The sequence below is a fragment of the Ascaphus truei genome, chromosome 4 (genome assembly GCF_040206685.1).
Source record: "Ascaphus truei isolate aAscTru1 chromosome 4, aAscTru1.hap1, whole genome shotgun sequence".
NCBI classification, from domain to species: Eukaryota; Metazoa; Chordata; class Amphibia; order Anura; family Ascaphidae; genus Ascaphus; species Ascaphus truei.
Genome location: NC_134486.1, coordinates 5,118,458 through 5,137,444, shown reverse-complemented (window position 1 = coordinate 5,137,444; position 18,987 = coordinate 5,118,458). Strand labels below are relative to the sequence as shown.

At 43.9% G+C, this 18,987-nt stretch overlaps 3 protein-coding genes across 3 annotated transcripts in view; all 3 read right to left on the bottom strand.

Annotated features, from left to right (window-relative positions):
* LOC142492530 (extracellular calcium-sensing receptor-like) overlaps positions 1 to 4,313 on the bottom strand; it is a 32,266-nt gene extending 27,953 nt beyond the window's left edge. Inside the window, 2 exon segments of the mRNA XM_075595228.1 lie at positions 1,182 to 1,510; positions 4,167 to 4,313. Of these exon segments, the coding sequence (XP_075451343.1) occupies positions 1,182 to 1,387 (206 nt within the window). The 5' untranslated portion in view covers positions 1,388 to 1,510; positions 4,167 to 4,313.
* ZNF512 (zinc finger protein 512) overlaps positions 1 to 18,987 on the bottom strand; it is a 478,050-nt gene that overhangs the window by 143,699 nt on the left and 315,364 nt on the right. The gene's annotated exons all lie outside the window — the stretch shown is intronic.
* LOC142491842 (extracellular calcium-sensing receptor-like) overlaps positions 10,544 to 18,987 on the bottom strand; it is a 55,375-nt gene continuing 46,931 nt past the window's right edge. Inside the window, exons 6-7 of the mRNA XM_075594658.1 lie at positions 12,287 to 12,410; positions 10,544 to 11,454 (exon numbers count right to left, since the gene is read on the bottom strand). Coding sequence (XP_075450773.1) covers positions 10,544 to 11,454; positions 12,287 to 12,410 — 1,035 coding nt within the window. The remainder of the gene's footprint in view (positions 11,455 to 12,286; positions 12,411 to 18,987) is intronic.

Sequence of the window (18,987 nt, the reverse complement as noted above, 5' to 3'; positions counted from 1 at the left end):
TCATTGCCTTAGTGTCTAGTCGCTAAGGTAATGAAGCTGTTTTAATAAAAATGTTAATACTAGTGTATGTGAGCAGGGGGACTCCGGAGATGAACCGCATTGATTTGAGGTCCGGGGACCCCCTGCTTCCCGTGATATGGGCCCTGATATGGGGTGACGATATCTCCTATGCATTTAAATCCCACGGTAACGTGATGCGAGACATTTAAATGCATAGCAGATACCGGCACCTCATAACGTGGCCTGTATCTCGGGAAGCAGTGTTCCCCGGACCTGAAATCAATGCAGTTCTGCTCCGGACACCCCCTGCTCATCTATACTAGTATTAATGTTTGTATTAAAATCTAGTGATCGCTGGTGATATATGCGCCGCCCAGATTGCAGTAGGTCGCCGGGTGAGCCCTTTTGAGTGAAGCGGGCGAACATCACGTCGCCGGCTACTCGCCAGTTTTGGGCATTTTTCTATCGCAGATATTCGAGGCTTTATGAATACCGTGATAGCAACGCTCAGAAAACTGGCGGCGAAACCGGCCCGGCGATTATTTAAATGAAGGCTTATAGAATAGGCCCCTAAGAGACAAAGGGAGTAGCGCAGAAAAATAAACTCCCGCGTGAAATGCAGATATTTGAGGTGAATGTGCTATTGGATAGAACATGGTCACCAGGATAATCCTTCACGCACAAACCCCAAAGCATTTCGCGACCCACTGTCCCTTCTTCAATTCAAATAACTCCATTGGGGTTGTCTTCTTTTGCAATGAAAAGGGTACATCAGTTTATATATATGGGGTCAGGAAGTCGCTATGTGATATTTATCTTATACAATCTCTATTTGTGCAGCGACTGTGCGGGAGAAGTGTTTTACCATTTGTACGTCTGTAATATGAGGAGACCACTGTCCTTCTTTTCTGTTACAGACAATGAGACAACTAAATGTCTCCTTTATTATTAGGCTTCGGCTCTAAATGTAGAAATATCACTAATACATTGCAAGACAATTTGGGAGGAATTGTGCTGGGATTGTATATTTGTTATAAGGCCAATTTTCTACCGGCTGCATTCTCCTAACGGGAGGAGCACAGGTTCTATGCATTTGCATTACAGATAATTAGACGTTATATCCGGACACTTTCTATTGGATAATTAAATGACATTACCCCCATAGAGCCCCATGCACTCACCTCTTACAGGAGACTGGCTGAGGCGGGTCCTGGAAGGACAGCTGTGGAATGTCAAAGCCAGAGTGTACAACAAACACCCCCCCAATGAGGACATCCCCAGGTTGGGAGAAGGACTCCATATTCCAGCCTTGGAGCCGGCAGCCCTGCTGTGGATGCCCCTCGCCCAGGGAGGAGAGCAGCATCAGAACCTGGAGGAACCACCACATGGAGACTGGTGTTGGGTCCTTTCAGTTAGGATCACACTATTCCTGCACACAGTATCTTTCCAGTGCAGGACAGTAGGATGGGTCAGTGACCAGGGCAGAAGCAGCACGTTGTGCTAGAACCAGCTGGTAGAACAAGAACATTATTATTATTATTTCCATCCTGAGGATAATTTGAAGATAAATTGCTGACTCTACTCAAACACACAACACATATACATGTTTCTGCCAAACTGTCACCTATCAAGTGACACTAGTGGCATTAATTACAGAAATAACATCCCTGTAACCTGCATGAGCACAGACATATCCCAGAAGCTGCAGCAGAGAAATACATTCAGAGCAGAGACCCTGTATCTCCCTGAGTTCCTCAGTACAACGCTCTCACGTTTTGCTTCTGTACAGGAGGGAAAATGGATCGTTTAATTCTATGAAAGGGGGAAAACTTGGACTGAAGCCACTTTACCCATTCACCTACACAAACACCTCTCTCTGTCCCCTATAGTAGGGATGGGGGCTGCAGCCCTTGTTATAATCCCTTTCCCTGCTGTGTCTCTGTATGTAACTGGGACCTTCCTCTTATTAGTCCTGTGTCCCAGGCAAAGAGAAGCTGTTGTACTATCACTGCCAGTAATCTCACTGCCTGTAAGAGACACAGCAGTTACTCACATACTTAGTCCTACATTTGACACAGATAATAGGATTATTCCATCTTAGACTATAAGGAGTTTTTTTGACACAGATAAAGGATAACACAGCGCAGTGACACAGTGGGGGTCATTCAATAAAGTGAGATAGCTCTGATTCTGCACGGAAAGTCCTAATGACTTGGATGGGACCTTTCTGTGAGGTATCAGAGACCCCCCCAGTATTCACACATTGCATTATAATATCTGCATCTCCTATCTCCTTCCTAACTGACGTTCCTCACATCACAAGCTGAGACTGGACTTGGGGTATTGGGGCTGAAAGATGTGAGGTGAAAATCCCTCAGTTACATACCCCAAATAGCTCTAAATCGCTACATAGAATGATGTTAATGGTAATTTGCTAGTACATTGGATCCCACGTTAGGATAAGCAGCAGGTATTTTATATCCTACGGGGATATATAATAATGTCTCCAAGCTGCAAAAGTGGGACAAAGTCTGCGCTAAATCTGTGCACTAGATTTATCTGCAAAATCTCCCGTAGCTTCCAATGGGATTCCTTTTCCTATTCTCTGATGGAAATGGCTGTTTTGTTCTCTGTTTTTGCCCACCTTTTGCAGCCGGGAGACATTAGTAAATAGAGTTTGGCGCCTGAAGATATAAAACTCCTAAACTTATTTCTGGGATTCTTACTTTATTCTTATTCTGATAAATGATGCAAAGGAAGGCAGCATCTTTATTTATACCAGTAATAATAATAATAATAATAATAATAATAATAATAATAATAATAGTAATAATCAGATATTTCTTATCACAGGCCAGTACAAATAAAGTAACAGAGAGACTGTTTTTGCAGCTTCAGTAAATAGATCCCTATGTGGGCAATTGTACTTGCACCGCTGCTGTATGGTGGCAATAGATGTTTACCCCAGCAAAGGGGGTAACTCCTTATATCAGCAATGCCCCATAACTGCCCCCTAAAGGCAGATATAGCATGTATCCCCCAGTTTCTATGCCAGCCCCACGCAGAATAATGCTGTAATAACTCCCTGAAGTTCCCTGCTGAAGTTAATAAAAGACGCGTCTCTCGGGCTTCTCATGAGTTCCCCTCACAAAGGGGCTGTTACCTCTCAGTTTCCTGCAGCTTTGTTAGTGTGATTGCACTTGTGCAAAAGCAAACAGAAACCTCAATAACATTAATATATAATATAACGTGTGATACCTTATTGTTTATTTTCGCTGATTATATTTCTAGGGGAGTTATTAAAACAAAGCCCCCTTCCCTGTGTCACGCAGCACAGATAGGCAGGGAGACCAAGCTAGCATCTGCAGCACTTTGGGGGCATATTAACTAAGCGCTGCTACACTATAAGGCACCTTCACTGGGGTTTTGTGTTTGCTTCCTTTGGATCAAAATATCGTAAATATAGGATAAATATCTGGAGTTTAAATTTAGCATAGGCTGAACTTGATTGATATATGTATATTTGCAACCTGAGCCTGTGTAACTGTGTAACTGTGTAACTGTGTAACTATGTAACTGTGTAACTGTGTAACTATATAACTATATAACAGTGTAACTATATAACTATATAACTGTGTAACAGTGTAACTGGGTAACTATGTAACTGTGTAACTGTGTAACTATGTAACTATGTAACGGTGTAACTATGTAACTGTGTAACAGTGTAACTATATAACTATATAATTATGTAACAGTGTAACTATATAACTATATAAATATGTAACAGTGTAACTGTGTAACTATGTAACTATGTATCTGTGTAACCTTGTGGTGTAAGAAGACACCTAGAGCTAGAACGTGTCTCTTGGCATAACACTTATTAGTAAATATGTGCCACAATCTTACATGGGCTGAAGGAGTAATAATGGTAATAATACTGCCTTTGAAGTGGGTGCATCTGCTTTAAATCAAAGTTTAAGGTTCTTGTAACTTTGGACAAGTCACTTTATCTCCCTGTGCATCAGGCACCACAATTAGAGTGTGAGCTCTTTGGGGGACTCATTGCCAGAGTTATAGAATAAACAAATCTGATTATATTAAAGTCTGGTTATTACACAGTTAACGACCCTAAGTCAGATATCAGCGGATGTACTTGCATTACTCACACAGGTTTGTTTCCTTTGCGTTATCGGACACAGGAAGCCAGAAGCCAGATGATTCTCAGAGTGTTCCCTTTATCCAGGTGTTGGTTATCTGGGCAGCTTAAAGCAAAGCTCTGTCTCCAGGTGAGCTGCCTATATCTCACTGCCAGCCTCTCTCTACCTGAGCTGCTTAATGCCTGTTCTCAGGCTGCCTATAACTCACTGCCAGCCCCTCCCTACCTGAGCTGCTTAATGTCTGTTCTCAGGCTGCCTATATATCACTGCCAGCCTCTCTCTACCTGAGCTGTTTAATGCCTGTCCTCAGGCTGCCTATAGCTCACTGCCAGCCTCTCTCTACCTGAGCTGCTTAATGCCTGTTCTCAGGCTGCCTATATCTCACTGCCAGTCCCTCTCTACCTGAGCTGATTAATGCCTGTTCTCAGGCTGCCTATAACTCACTGCCAGCCTCTCTCTACCTGAGCTGCCTAATGCCTGTTCTCGGGCTGCCTATATCTCACTGCCAGCCTCTCTCTACCTGAGCTGCTTAATGCCTGTTCTCAGGCTGCCTACTGTATATCTCACTGCCAGCCTCTCCCTACCTGAGCTGCTTAATGCCTGTTCTCAGGCTGCCTATATCTCACTGCCAGCCCCTCTCTACCTGAGCTGCTTAATGCCTGTTCTCAGGCTGCCTATATCTCACTGCCAGCCCCTCTCTACCTGAGCTGCTTAATACCTGTTCTCAGGCTGCCTATATCTCACTGCCAGCCTCTCTCTACCTGAGCTGCTTAATGCCTGTTCTCAGGCTGCCTATAACTCACTGCCAGCCTCTCTCTACCTGAGCTGCTTAATGCCTGTTCTCAGGCTGCCTACAGTATATCTCACTGCCAGCCTCTCCCTACCTGAGCTGCTTAATACCTGTTCTCAGGCTGCCTATATCTCACTGCCAGCCTCTCTCTACCTGAGCTGCTTAATGCCTGTTCTCAGGCTGCCTATAACTCACTGCCAGCCTCTCTCTACCTGAGCTGCTTAATGCCTGTTCTCAGGCTGCCTATATCTCACTGCCAGCCTCTCCCTACCTGAGCTGCTTAATGCCTGTTCTCAGGCTGCCTATATCTCACTGCCAGCCTCTCCCTACCTGAGCTGCTTAATACCTGGTCTCAGGCTGCCTATATCTCACTGCCAGCCTCTCTCTACCTGAGCTGCTTAATGCCTGTTCTCAGGCTGCCTATATCTCACTGCCAGCCTCTCCCTACCTGAGCTGCTTAATACCTGTTCTCAGGCTGCCTATATCTCACTGCCAGCCTCTCTCTACCTGAGCTGCTTAATGCCTGTTCTCAGGCTGCCTATATCTCACTGCCAGCCTCTCCCTACCTGAGCTGCTTAATGCCTGTTCTCAGGCTGCCTATATCTCACTGCCAGCCTCTCCCTACCTGAGCTGCTTAATACCTGGTCTCAGGCTGCCTATATCTCACTGCCAGCCTCTCTCTACCTGAGCTGCTTAATGCCTGTTCTCAGGCTGCCTATATCTCACTGCCAGCCTCTCTACCTGAGCTGCTTAATACCTGTTCTCAGGCTGCCTATATCTCACTGCCAGCCTCTCCCTACCTGAGCTGCTTAATGCCTGTTCTCAGGCTGCCTATAACTCACTGCCAGCCTCTCCCTACCTGAGCTGCTTAATACCTGGTCTCAGGCTGCCTATATCTCACTGCCAGCCTCTCCCTACCTGAGCTGCTAAATGCCTGTTCTCAGGCTGCCTATATCTCACTGCCAGCCTCTCTCTACCTGAGCTGCTTAATGCCTGTTCTCAGGCTGCCTATATCTCACTGCCAGCCTCTCTCTACCTGAGCTGCTTAATGCCTGTTCTCAGGCTGCCTGTATCTCACTGCCAGCCTCTCCCTACCTGAGCTGCTTAATGCCTGTTCTCACGCTGCCTATAAAGCGGAATCATAGACTGTCTCGGAGCTCCTAATAGATACATCTTTCACTGTCTATTAGATGGTAACAATCAAATATCGCACTGTCTCTGAGCTGCTTATAGCTGGGTCTCTCAGTCACACGTATAGTTATAACTACCTATGTAAATATAGTTATAATGGACGCTTTCCACCAACAATCAGTGCTGTAGCTCCAGTTCTGTGCTTGCCCTCTCGGTATTGCCCATGTATATATACAGTATGTGTGTATATCTCAGGTAGCAGCTGGGAACCTGGTACTCAGAGGACACTGTAACATTATAATTAGTGGGGTTGGTTGTAACATTATAATTAGTGGGGTTGGTTGTAACATTATAATTAGTGGGGTTGGGTTCCTTCTCTCACGTCCCTTGGGCATCACAAAGACCCAACAAGTCCAGTGAATAACTGTACCAATCAGTACAGGTTCAGTAATTATAGGCTCGCTCTCACCTAATTACAGGGTCTTTGTCCCGCTACATCGGGGGAGATGGGATTTCTTAGGGGATTAGTGGGTGGAATCTGCACGCTGTGTAACTTTATGGGGAGGAGGGACAGCTAAAGGGAGGATGCTGTGTAAGAAAAGAGACCTACAGACATTGGGCATATGGAGATACCTGTCTTATTACAACATAAAATAATGAGTGAGTCGGGTACAGATCTAACAGCAGAGGGTCACTATTTTGCTTTTTTTTCCCACAAACTCCGCCTCCGGCATGTCTTCTCCACTACAGGCTCCATCCACCCATCTCTCTTTTTGCCCCATTGACATATATTACCCTATTACAGGAGTGATGGAAGGTACAGATGCAGCCACCAGTATTAGAACACTTACCTGGGACATTCTGGGGGATTCAGGGGCAGTCTCACAGAAAATGCCTCAACATTTCTGTGAGATTCTTAATGGCCCATCGGATTAACACAGCGGGGGGTCCCTGCAGTCCTATTCAAACTGAGTGAGCATTAAGAATTTCAGACAATGTTGAGGCATTTACTGTGAGACTGCCCCAGAGTTTCCCAGGAAAAAGTTCTGATATCGGTGGCTGCATCTGTTTTTGCTAAGGTAACCCCAGGGTAAAAGAAGCCCTCAGGTACATGGGGTTATTTTAATTAGTGGTTACCCGGTGTGGTGAGTTCCTATAAAAACTGAGCACTTGCCTCTAAATTGTATCATGTGTAGCCCTGTTTCCTGCTGAATACAGAATGCTACCAATGCTATATATACCTGTTGGCTCGCAGGGCCTAAGCCTCCGCCACGGAGAGCCTGGGGGCAATAAGTATGTGTACAGATAATCTCTTACCAAGTGCAGCGCCTCCACCTGTGATGGCTCCCAGCAGAGCGGGAGTGGTTCCTCACAGGACAATAATGCAATACTACGCACACAGCATATAAAAGGAACAGTGGCTTTACTTACGGTAACTATAACCATGCATGTCATTCATAAAGTATCACTCTACCAGGAGACACAATAGCTAACGCGTCTCGCAGGACGCGACCCTTCGCCGTGTACCCACACCGTGTCTAACTCCCCCACACCACAACCCCACCCCCAAAGTAAAGTATGTGTGTGTGTGACTGCGCAGCCACTTATGTACTGATATTATAGTTGGTGCACTTATGTATGTTACCTGCCGAGCGCTCCTGCGCTTCGGCCTGCAAACAGACTTCGCAAAGGATCCGACGACTCTGATTTGGGGGTGATACCTTCCGGTGCGATCCCACCCGGTTGGCTGCTGCTGTGCTTGAAGAGGTCTGGTCCCAAACCACTGTGATGGTGCCGCGACAGTCTCTGGGTCTTGACACTTCTTTCTCTAATGTGACAGGTTCCTATTCTAGGGCCTGTCCTTACTTTAACTCTAACTGCTGTGACTTAGGGCGTATCTGGGCCTGGGGGTATCGGGGCCTAGTATAGAGGCTACTTGCCTCTCTACACGCAGAGCTCCTACCTCTTCCCCTTCCTTGTCTTCTCTGCCTAACGTGCTCCCCTGCGCAACCTCCTATCTCTTCCTACCGCAAAACCTGTCGCCATATTGGCTCCCTGGCGTCACCTGGTCTCGCTGAGGCTCCTTGGACTTGTAGTCCCCTACCCTACGCCTCCTCTGATTGGTCCATGCTTCATGGGCTACCGCAACCTCTCCTCTGTCGCCGTCGCCGACGGGGCTCACGACGCATGCACGAGTACCAAAATGGCGGCACCCTGAATGCTCGGGCCGCCACAGAGCCTCCTGTGTACCGGAGCGCTCCCTGCACACTCTGCAACCTTCCCTTATTCTCCCATTGCAGCGGACACACAGACCGTGCAGCAGACTGTAGAATCTCCCAGAGGTTTGGGGCGAAACAGGGCTGCAGCAGGAAGACACGGTGCCGGACGCAGGAAAGTGTAAGCAACGTGACAATTTATATGAGGACTCTATACATACTACAATTTACAAACAAATTATAACATAAATGCATCAAAATATACACATCACATATTGTATATGGTTATATGGTATAGATCTGCTTTAATGCTTACGTTGTGTAGAATAGAATTCTTTCAGCTTTTTCGGTTTGGTGTTTTTTCGTACAATGGGTACGTCTTAATGATACACTGATAGATCTCAGATAGAGACGCTCTAATCTGTCCCGACTTGAATTGCATAGTACTGTATATCATATAGGTATAACTGCGCCGGTCTTGTGTGGCATGGAGAAAGCGCTATGTCCCATGCCATGTACAGTACAGTAAAAATGCTATGAGACTGATGTGGTAAATATGTAGTGTTTTTTTAATAAAGTATGAACCTGCAACAGTAGAGATGTACTGTATAAGGTCATTAGACCAAGAGATGTCTGCATTTCATCTTGTTTCAGACACCTGTGAGGTTACTAACGAACTGTAATCCATTCATCCATTCAGAATATCATTGGCGAAGATATTCAGTGTGTCACCTGCAGGCCGTGCACTGAACTGCAAAATAAATAACGGTGTGAATAATTCTGCTGAGAAGGTGCATGCAGCTCAGCACACCATCTCTCTCCCTCCCCCATCTCTCTCCCTCCCCCATCTCTCTCCCTCCCCCATCTCTCTCCCTCCCCCATCTCTCTCCCTCCCCCATCTCTCTCTCCCCATCTCTCTCCCCCCCCCATCTCTCTCTCTACCCCATCTCTCTCCCTCCCCCATCTCTCTCTCCCCATCTCTCTCCCTCCCTCCCCCATCTGTCTCCCTCCCCCATCTCCTTCCCCCATCTCCCTCCCCCATCTCTCTCCCTCCCCCATCTCTCTCCCTCCCCTATCTCTCTCCCTCCCCTATCTCTCTCCCTCCCCCATCTCTGTCCCTCCCCCATCTCTCTCTCCCCCCATCTCTCTCCCTCCCCATCTCTCCCCATCTCTCTCTCTACCCCATCTCTCTCCCTCCCCATCTCTCTCTCCCCCATCTCTCCCCATCTCTCTCTCTACCCCATCTCTCTCCCTCCCCATCTCTCTCTCTCCCCCATCTCTTTCCCTCCCCATCTCTCTCTCCCCCCATCTCTCTTTCTACCCCCATCTCTCTCTCTACCCCCATCTCTCTCCTTATCTCTCTCTCTCCCTCTCTCTCGGAGTGTTGATGTTTAAGTAAACTGTCTTTACAACAATTTAAATAATCTACGAAATAAGTGCCTGCTAACTGGTTCTACACATACTTCTTCCCAATAACAATTATGGGTTTGTATTTTTTATTTGGAATCAAATGCAGACTGAGTTACAGATCTATTGTGTAAAAGAGCGTGAGCTAATGAATAGGGAATTCTCGCTATGCACATCCAGACTTTTGTGTTCCGCTCAAGGGTGTCTTCTCTCTACCCCCTTTGTATCTAAAGCCCTGTCCCGCCTTAAACCTTCCCCACTAACTTCCCCACACCTCTGGAATGCCCTTCCCCTCAATACCCGACTAGCACCCTCACTATCCACCTTTAAGACCCACCTTAAAACACACCGCTTAACGAAGCATATGAGTAGCACTGTGGCTAATACTATACCTATGATACATAAAGCTTGGCCCCCTGCAGACACATTTACCAGAACGCCCTCCTACTGTCTCTGTACGTTCTTCCTACCTACCAATTAGATTGTAAGCTCTTAGGAGCAGAGACTCATTTCATAAATGTTACTTTTTTGTCTGAAGCACTTACTCCCATAATCTGTTATTTATATTATTTGTTATTTATATGATTGTTACGTGTATTACTGCTGTGAAGCGCTATTTACATTAATGGCGCTATACAAATAAAAGCATACATACATACATACATACATACATACATACATACATACATACATACATACATACATATATACATATATACATATATACATATATACATACATACATACATACATACATACATACATACATACATACACAAAAGAAAAAATAATAATTTGAACCTAAACAAAATCACGCATACACTATCTGAACTCCAATTTGTTTAATGCCCAAACTTTTTACTGCTTGATAAATACTCCCGGTTGTTCCTCTCAGGTCTTAGCAGAATTATGTAGCATTTGGGAACAAAGATACAGACCAATAGTCCTGCACTGGAGGCCAGGATGGCAAATATCTGCACTGCCACCATGTATTTGCCTTTAGTGCTCAGATATGCGGGGATAAAGGAGACCCAGACACTGCAGAACACCAGCATGCTGAATGTGATCAGTTTGGCCTCATTAAAGCTGCCAGGTAAGTTCCTTGCCAGGAAGGCAGCTAGAAAACTGGCCAATGCCAGAAAGCCCATGAACCCCACTGTCACATAAAAGAAGAGGTTCTGTCCATCATGACATTCAAATATCATCTTCTGGTTCTCAGACTCGGTGTTCAGCTTTGGGAAAGGAGGGGACGTGAGAAGCCAAGCTGAGCAAATCCCAGCCTGCAGCATGGAGCAAAGTCCTACCACGTTACGTGGGACCCTAGGTCCAAGCCACTTCCTCAAGGGGCTGTTAAGCCTTGTGGCCTTAAATGCCAGGACAACCATGATGGTCTTAGCCAGGACAGAGGAGATGCTGATGGAGAACACCACACTAAATAAAGTTTTTCGGAGGGGGCAGGTAAGAGTAGATGGACGACCAATGAATACCAGGCAGCAGAGGAAACAGAGGATGAGGGACACCAATAAGATGTAGCTCAGCTCCCGGTTTGTGGCTTTTGCCATCGGGGTGTCATGGTGTATGATGAAGATGCACAGGATGCAAATAGTAAGGATGGAGAAGATGAAGACCATAGCAACCAACATCATACCCAACGGCTCCTGATATGAGAGGAATTCCATCACCTTGGGGACACATCTATCCCGTTCTTCATTGGACCAGTGGTCAATTGGGCATTTCAGACACTCCACTACATCTAAGAAAGAACACAAATTAAATGTACGGTAGATGATTGCATCTCTAATTACAGTTCTTGCAGCTTCTGTGCTTGTACTGTGCTTGTTGTTGCCTCTTTTTTGTCCCTCATGTCTCTACCACTGACATGCACCTGTAGGCTTTCTCAAATACTACCCCTTGAGCTCTCCTCCTATCAGTGTTCAATTCTCTTATTACCAACATATTCTACTTTTTGTTGCATGTCCCGCGTTTTACCAATTTGTTATTTCTTTAGGACAAGGATTTCCCCAATTTTCTATGTATTCTGCTCTTATTTCTGTATTACAAGGTAATTCTCTTTCATCGTGTTGCTACTGTAAGGATTTATGTGTGCAGTTGTCACTAACTATATACAAATAAAATATTGGCTATGCCTTTATTATTTGTGCTAATATTAATAAAAAACAACACAACACAACAAAAAGTACACACTGGCAGTTGAGGAACAAAATATATTCAAAAGATAAAAATGTTGTAATACAATCTTTAAATTCCCAGAATGTTATTCATCAATCAATACAGTTTGCTATCTAAACCTTTATAAGGAGAACATGTGGGAACACAAGGTCATACTCTGACGTTGGGGATGGGAACCTCAGGGGAAAATGTAAGAAGGTACTCCTTGAATTAAAGTGTAACAGATGTATGAAACAGTCTCACAGAAGAGATTGTAAGACAATTACAGTAAATAATACTTGGGACAGTCCATGAAGTGTACATCGTACAAAACAAATAACTTGGTCCAGCAAAAATACCTCTTTCAGAGTTAATATGTTTAAACATCTGAATTGCTTTTCTGCGATGGAACAAACCTGTCTCATTGGCCATCTCTCCCACAGAACATTGGACACAGTCAAAGCAGCAAATCGGCTGTCCTTCCCGAGCAGCTTTTCTGTACCCTGGGCGGCAGCTGCTACTGCAGACAGAGAGAGGCACCTGCAAGGGAGTCACACCCGGCCATTATTAGGGAAACACTAACAAGGAATGGATTGTAAGGGGAGTTAAATGGATAAGGTATTGACTGAGGGGTACCCAACCGACAGGTATGGGAAGTGGAGATCACTCAGAGGAAGGAAAGATGATCAGTGGAGGACACCACAGATCTGTACTGGGATAAGTAATGTTTAATGTCTCTACATATACAGATCTTCACATCGTGCTGATGAGGATCAACAGTTGATTCTGGTGTTGGATGAGGAGGATGAATTATCATCCCGGCAAAGGTAAGAAACACATTGATTGTATTTTTTTAATTGTGTATTTTTTTTAGGATGCCCATTGATTGGCAATGTGTTTATCTACAGGTATAGATAACCACATTGACAATCAATGCATTTTTTGGCAAATGTTTGTTTTTATTCAATTGTAATGTAGTTTATCTTGTGGATGTTTTTTTGGTTGTCCATTCATTTCCATTGTGGCTCCATTGCAGGCATAGTTTATCACAGTGACAATCAATGGATTTACTGGCTATTTTTTTTTACATTTATTTGCATTATGATGTATTTAAATTTGTGGATTTTTTTTATTTTGACAGTTCATGGCCATGTGGTAATCATTGCCCCAGTGTGGGCATAATTTACCACAGTGACAATCAATGGATAGAGGCAAAAGGGAAAGGAAAATACAAAAAAGAATGTCATTACTTTAGCAGCGGTTTTCCACTTGTCGGTGTACCATAACAGTAATACTAACATAACAGTATATAAACACACGTACCTTTGTGGACTATTGAGTACCGAATACCCTCCGGGCCCTCCTCCTCATTTTAGGCCGTTACAAAAACATATCACACCAATGTTTCCTCAGGGGATATGTGGTTTTTTCTTCCCTTTTTTTTTTTTTCTTCTCCCCTCCATCCTTAACTCATGTGTTTTTAGGGCACTTCTAATATGTGTTTTTCAGATTTGGAGAGTTCCCCTAGTAATATATCTATGTCCTATATAAGTTCTCCACGGTTCCCAGACTTAGAAGTATTTCTGTACTGTGTCGTTTTGTATCCCCGTCAGTTTTTCCATAAGACAGATCCTCCATAATCTCGCTTTTACAGCGTGTATGGCCGGCTGCTGTTCTTGTTTCCAGGCTTTGGCTATTTCGCATCTGGCTGCTGTATATATGTGTGTCAGTAGTTTATCGTCAATTTTTTCGATTGGCCTGCATAGCAGTACCTTCCAGGGGTCTAGGGGGAAGGTATACCCAAGAATTGTCTGTGCCATATCATGTGTGGCCCTCCATAGCTTTGTAACCTTCGGGCATGTCCACAACATATGTACAAACGATCCCTGCTGGCCACACACCCTTGTACAAAGTGGAGACATGATTCTGAAAAATTTGGACAATCATAGTGGGGTGTAGTACCATTGGTGGAGCATTTTATATGCATTTTCTTCTATTAATACACATGTGGAGCTCTTTGCTATTCCTTCAAATATGTTATCCCACTGCTCTTGATCTAGTTGTTCTCCCAGCTCCTCCTCCAACTTCGTCATCAATTTGGGCTTTATCTCCGATTCCGTTTTACCCTCCGCAAGTATGCTGCATAGTTTAGAGATTAGACCCTTTTTGTCCTCCCCTATGAGGCACAAATCTGCAAATGCTGTGAAGTCACTATATGGACCTGTCCTCTTTATGTGATCCCTCAATTGAAGATACCTAAAAAAGGCCGAATCAGGAAAGCCATTTTCTCTCTTTGCTGTCTCGAACCTCTTAATATCTTTGTTTGCCCATAGGTCTTTTACCCTTGTGATACCTGCCTTGCTCCAGTCCTTAAACGCTGTTGGTTCCGTGCCTGGGATAAAGCTAATATTGTCAAATAGTGGTGTCATCTGAGATTTGAAGTTGGATAGCCCATGTTTAAGTTTCAATGAATCCCACATGGTTAGTGAGTGTGTGATAGATTCCAGGGGCCCCATCAGTGCTGGTCTTGCTTTCTTTGTTAACCATAGTATCATTTCTATAGATGCCCCTGATATCATATCGGACTCAATTTCCACCCACTTTTTCCTCTGTGTATGTGCATGCCAGTGAACCAGCTGGCTTACATGCGCTGCTTGATAATATTGCCACAAGTGTGGCAAGGCTTGCCCTCCTGACTGTTTGGATCTATATAGTGTGGGCAGCTTTATTCTCGCTTTTATGTTATTCCATATGAATTTTGTGATTGTTTTCTGTAACTCGTGCATGTCACTAGCTCTAGCCTGTACTGGAAGTGTGTGGAATAGGTACAAGATTCTTGGCAATAAGTTCATTTTAATAGAGTTTACTCTACCTATCCATGATATATGATACCTGGACCATTCTTCTAAGTCTTTTTTCAGTGTTTTTATTAGTGCTGGGTAGTTTGTCTCATATATAGTGTCAGGTGTGTTAGTCAACCATATTCCCAAGTACTTTATGGCCTGTCTCTTCCACGCGAAATCAAAGTTTATTTTTATTAGCTTTAGTTGTTCCTGAGGGAGGTTTATATTTAGGGCTTCGGATTTTTCGTTGTTTATTTTAAACCCTGATATTTTCTGGAACTCTGACAGGTTACTAAATAGGTTTGAGAGTGAGGTGAAGGGTTTTGAAATTGTTAACAATATATCATCGGCGAACAATGCCAGCTTGTATTCTTTTTGTTTTACCTTAATCCCCCCGATATCTGCGTTCACCCTGATTTGGGCTGCTAGCGGTTCTATCGCCAATGCGAACAATAGGGGTGACAGGGGGCAACCTAGTCTTGTACCATTTCTGATGTTGATTTTCTTGGTCTGCATATTAATAAAGGATACTTTAGCTGTGGGTTCTCCATATAGTGATGTAATAGCTTTCATAAATTTGCCTTTTACTCCAAATGACTGAAGTGTCTCAAACATATGTCCCCAATCAATGCGATCAAAAGCCTTTTTGGCGTCTAAAGATGGTAGCATCGAAGGCGTTTTATTGTGTTTAGCTATCTGGATTAAGTCAATTGTGCTTCGTATATTATCCACGGCCTGTCAACCTCGTATAAATCCTGCCTGATCTGCATCTACCAGCTGCGGGAGATACTTATTCAATCTAGTGGCTAATATTTTGGAAAATATTTTGAGATCATTATTGATCAGGGATATCGGTCTCTAGCTTTTGCATTGGGTGGGGTCTTTTCCCTCTTTATGTATTAATATTATTTTTGATTCCAGCATTGTTTGTGGGAACTGTTCTCCCTCAAAAGCTTTATTAAATATTTTTAGTAATTGGGGAACTAATATTTGGGCTAGTTTTTTATAGTATATATTGGACAGGCCATCTGGTCCCGGGGCCTTGGAATTTTTCAACCCCTTTATTGTTTCTAATACCTCTGTCGATGTGATTGGCTGGGATAGTGTTTTTATATCCTGTACTGTGAGTTTAGGCAAATTCATTTTCCTGAGGAATTTTCTCTGTTTTTCCTTGGTGATGTTCTCCTTATCTACTTTATCTCCATTGTATAGCTCTTTGTAATATGTGGTGAATTCATTAGCTATTGTCTGTGGATTTGTTGTAGACACGCCATCTTTTCTTCTAATGCTATGTATTCTAGATTGCATTCTATCCTTCCTCATTCTTGTGGCCAGCATTGTGTCAGCCTTATTGGCCTTCTCGTAAAAATGTTGTTTTGTCCACGCTATAGCCTTTTCAGCTTTGTCAGTCGGTAATAGATTTAATTTCCCTCTTAGATCCCGCAATTCAGTCTCAGTGGCTATACTTTGATTTGCTTTATGTGCCTCTTCTAGGGTCTTTATCTTTTCTTGCAGGCTTGCTGTTTGTTTCTGTCTCTCCCTCTTTCTATGCGTTGCAACACTGATTAGTTTTCCTCTCACCACGGCCTTATGTGCCTCCCAGAGGATATAGGGTGAGTCCACGCTACCTTTGTTTATTTGGAAGTAGTTGATTGCCTCGTTACTGATCTCAGCTATGACCTCTGGCATCTTTAGTAGAGACTCGTTTAATCTCCATGTCCCTTTACTTGGTTTCTTATGTATGTCTTCAATGTGCACTTCAACTATACCATGATCTGACCAGGTAATAGGCTGTATTGTGGCCTTTGTCATTTTTGGGATTAGTAGAGAATCTACAAATATGTAGTCTATCCTTGTGTATAGTTTGTGGGGTGATGAGTAGAAGGAGAAGTCCCTTTTCTGCGGATTCATCTTCTTCCATGCATCCCTTAAATCAAACTCTTTAAGTCCCTCTATTAGCGTTTTTCTCTCCCCTTTTTGGGCAGCCAGCGTCTTAGCTAGGGCAGGTTTACATCTGTCTTGTTTTTCATTTAAGGCTATATTAAAATCTCCCGCTAAGACTATGCGGCCCCGGGAGGTTGTGCCCAGCAGGCAGAATAATTTTGTCAAAAATATTCTCTTATTTTCATTCGGTGCGTACACATTAACTAGGGTTATTTGTGTATCTTCTATGTTCCCCGTGAGTATTAGGTATCGTCCCTCTGGGTCCCTTCTTACCCTGTCTACCTGAAGTGGAGAGTTCCTTGCTAGGAGTATGGCCACCCCTCTTTTTTTTTCGTCCTTTGCCAAAGCTGTGTATATCTGGGGGTAGAATTTGTCCCAAAACGTAGGGGTAGAGCCAGCAGTGAAGTGTGTTTCTTGTAGGAATATTATGTCCCCAAACAGTCATTTATATTCTGTCATTGCTAGCTTCCTTTTTACCACATTATTCAGTCCCTTGGTGTTATGCGATATTAATGTTAGTGTCGTTTGTATTTACCTGGGTGTGAGGTCTTCTTCTCTAGTAGATTCGTTTTCTGGTTTCCCTAGAGTGGCGGCCTGGAGGGTATTCTCGCACATCTTATAGCAATGAAAACATTTAAACATGTAAACATCGAAAATAAAACAACATATATAGGATAATCCAGGTTACTAACATAGCCTGGATTTGTTTGTTCACTGATCGTTAACAATCTTTCTCTGCGATTGCGCAGTAGCGCTAATCCCACACCCATATCCGTGAGTGTGTACGGACCGTACTGTGGTCCCAGGCGGCGGGCCCGCTCACCAAATCAACTTTTTTTTTTTTTTTTTTAACATTTCTATCCCTTTTTTTAATTTTATATATTGTAGTAGACCTCCCAAGCCAAATGTGTAGATCTAAGACATTGTGATCAACTCTATATTGAACAAGCATAATTCAACAGCTGAAAACATACATTGACCCTATCTTGTCTACAACTCCCGCTCCCCCCCATAATTTTTTTTTTTTTTTGCTTAACTATTTGTTTTCTGCGTACTGGCACCAATAATTCTAACCTTTGGATTACCCGCTCATCTATGGGGGGGAATGGTGGTGACCTCTTGTTATTCCTTATCTGGGTCTATGTAACACATCACAGTCTATCATTTAGGCATAGTTCCTTATATCGGGATTTACGGGTCTTCTCCGTTGTAGCAGATTTGGCATAGACCTAAGATTTCTGGGGTTCATTTGGATTTCCTCTATGTGGATTGGCTCCTCTGCCCACTTCTTTCCATATGGGTCTGACGGGAGGCAGTCTGCGCTCTTCTCTGGTCATGGAGTCTGGTTGGTGGTTGCAATCCCAATCTTTCTAGGAAGTCCACTACCTCCTCTGGATCCCTCATGTAGGCTAGCGTTCCATTCGTGGTGGCGATAAGGCAGAGTGGAAACCCCCACTTGTATCGAATTTCATTGTCTCTCAGGACTTTTGTGATATGTTTCAGGGCCATCCTCTTCATCAGCGTTGATGGTGCCAGATCATTGTACACGTCTATCGTCACATCTCCCCATTTCAGCCCTCCTTTTTCCCGTGCCAGGGTGAGAACCGCTTCATTAGTTTTAAAGAAGTGCATCCTCACCACTACATCTCTTGCTCTACCTCCGGCTTGTGGTCTCGGTCTAAGCGCTCTATGCACCCTGTCAAGGATCAGTGTTGCTGGGGGCATTTCCGGGAAGAGGGTCTGTAGCCACTCAGTTGTTGCTCTTCTAGGTCTGTGACAGTCTCTGGAATGTTTTTGAATCTGAGGTTGTTTCTTCTTGCCCTGTTTTCTTGATCCTCCTGTTTTTCCGCCACGGCAGCCATTCTGGATTTTAGGGCCAGGATCTCCGTATCCATAGTAGTCTGATTGTTAATGGTTTCATCCACTTTATGTTCCAGCGTGTCTGTGCGCTCTTCTATGGAGCTGACCTCTGATCTGAGGTCTTTGAGTGCACTTTGGAGCTCTTGGTGGAGTAAAGTTTTTAAGCTTGCATATAAGTTCTCGATGTCTTTTTTGGTTGATGTTTGGTCACATACCTCAGGTTCAGGTGCAGTGTCTGACTGAGTGGGAGATGTCGCTCTGCTTTCTGACCGGCCCGATTTATTTTTCTCTTTTGTCTTGAAGAAGTCCTGCGGAGTTGGTTTTCTCGGGGCTATTTTGATGAATTCTAGATCCGAGGCCCCCCCTTTTTCTTCCCTTCCTCCCCCCTTTCATGTAGTATTCATTAGAGTTTAATGTTTTTTGTTATTTATGTTTTATATGTTTTTTATATGTTTTTTATACAATGTGTT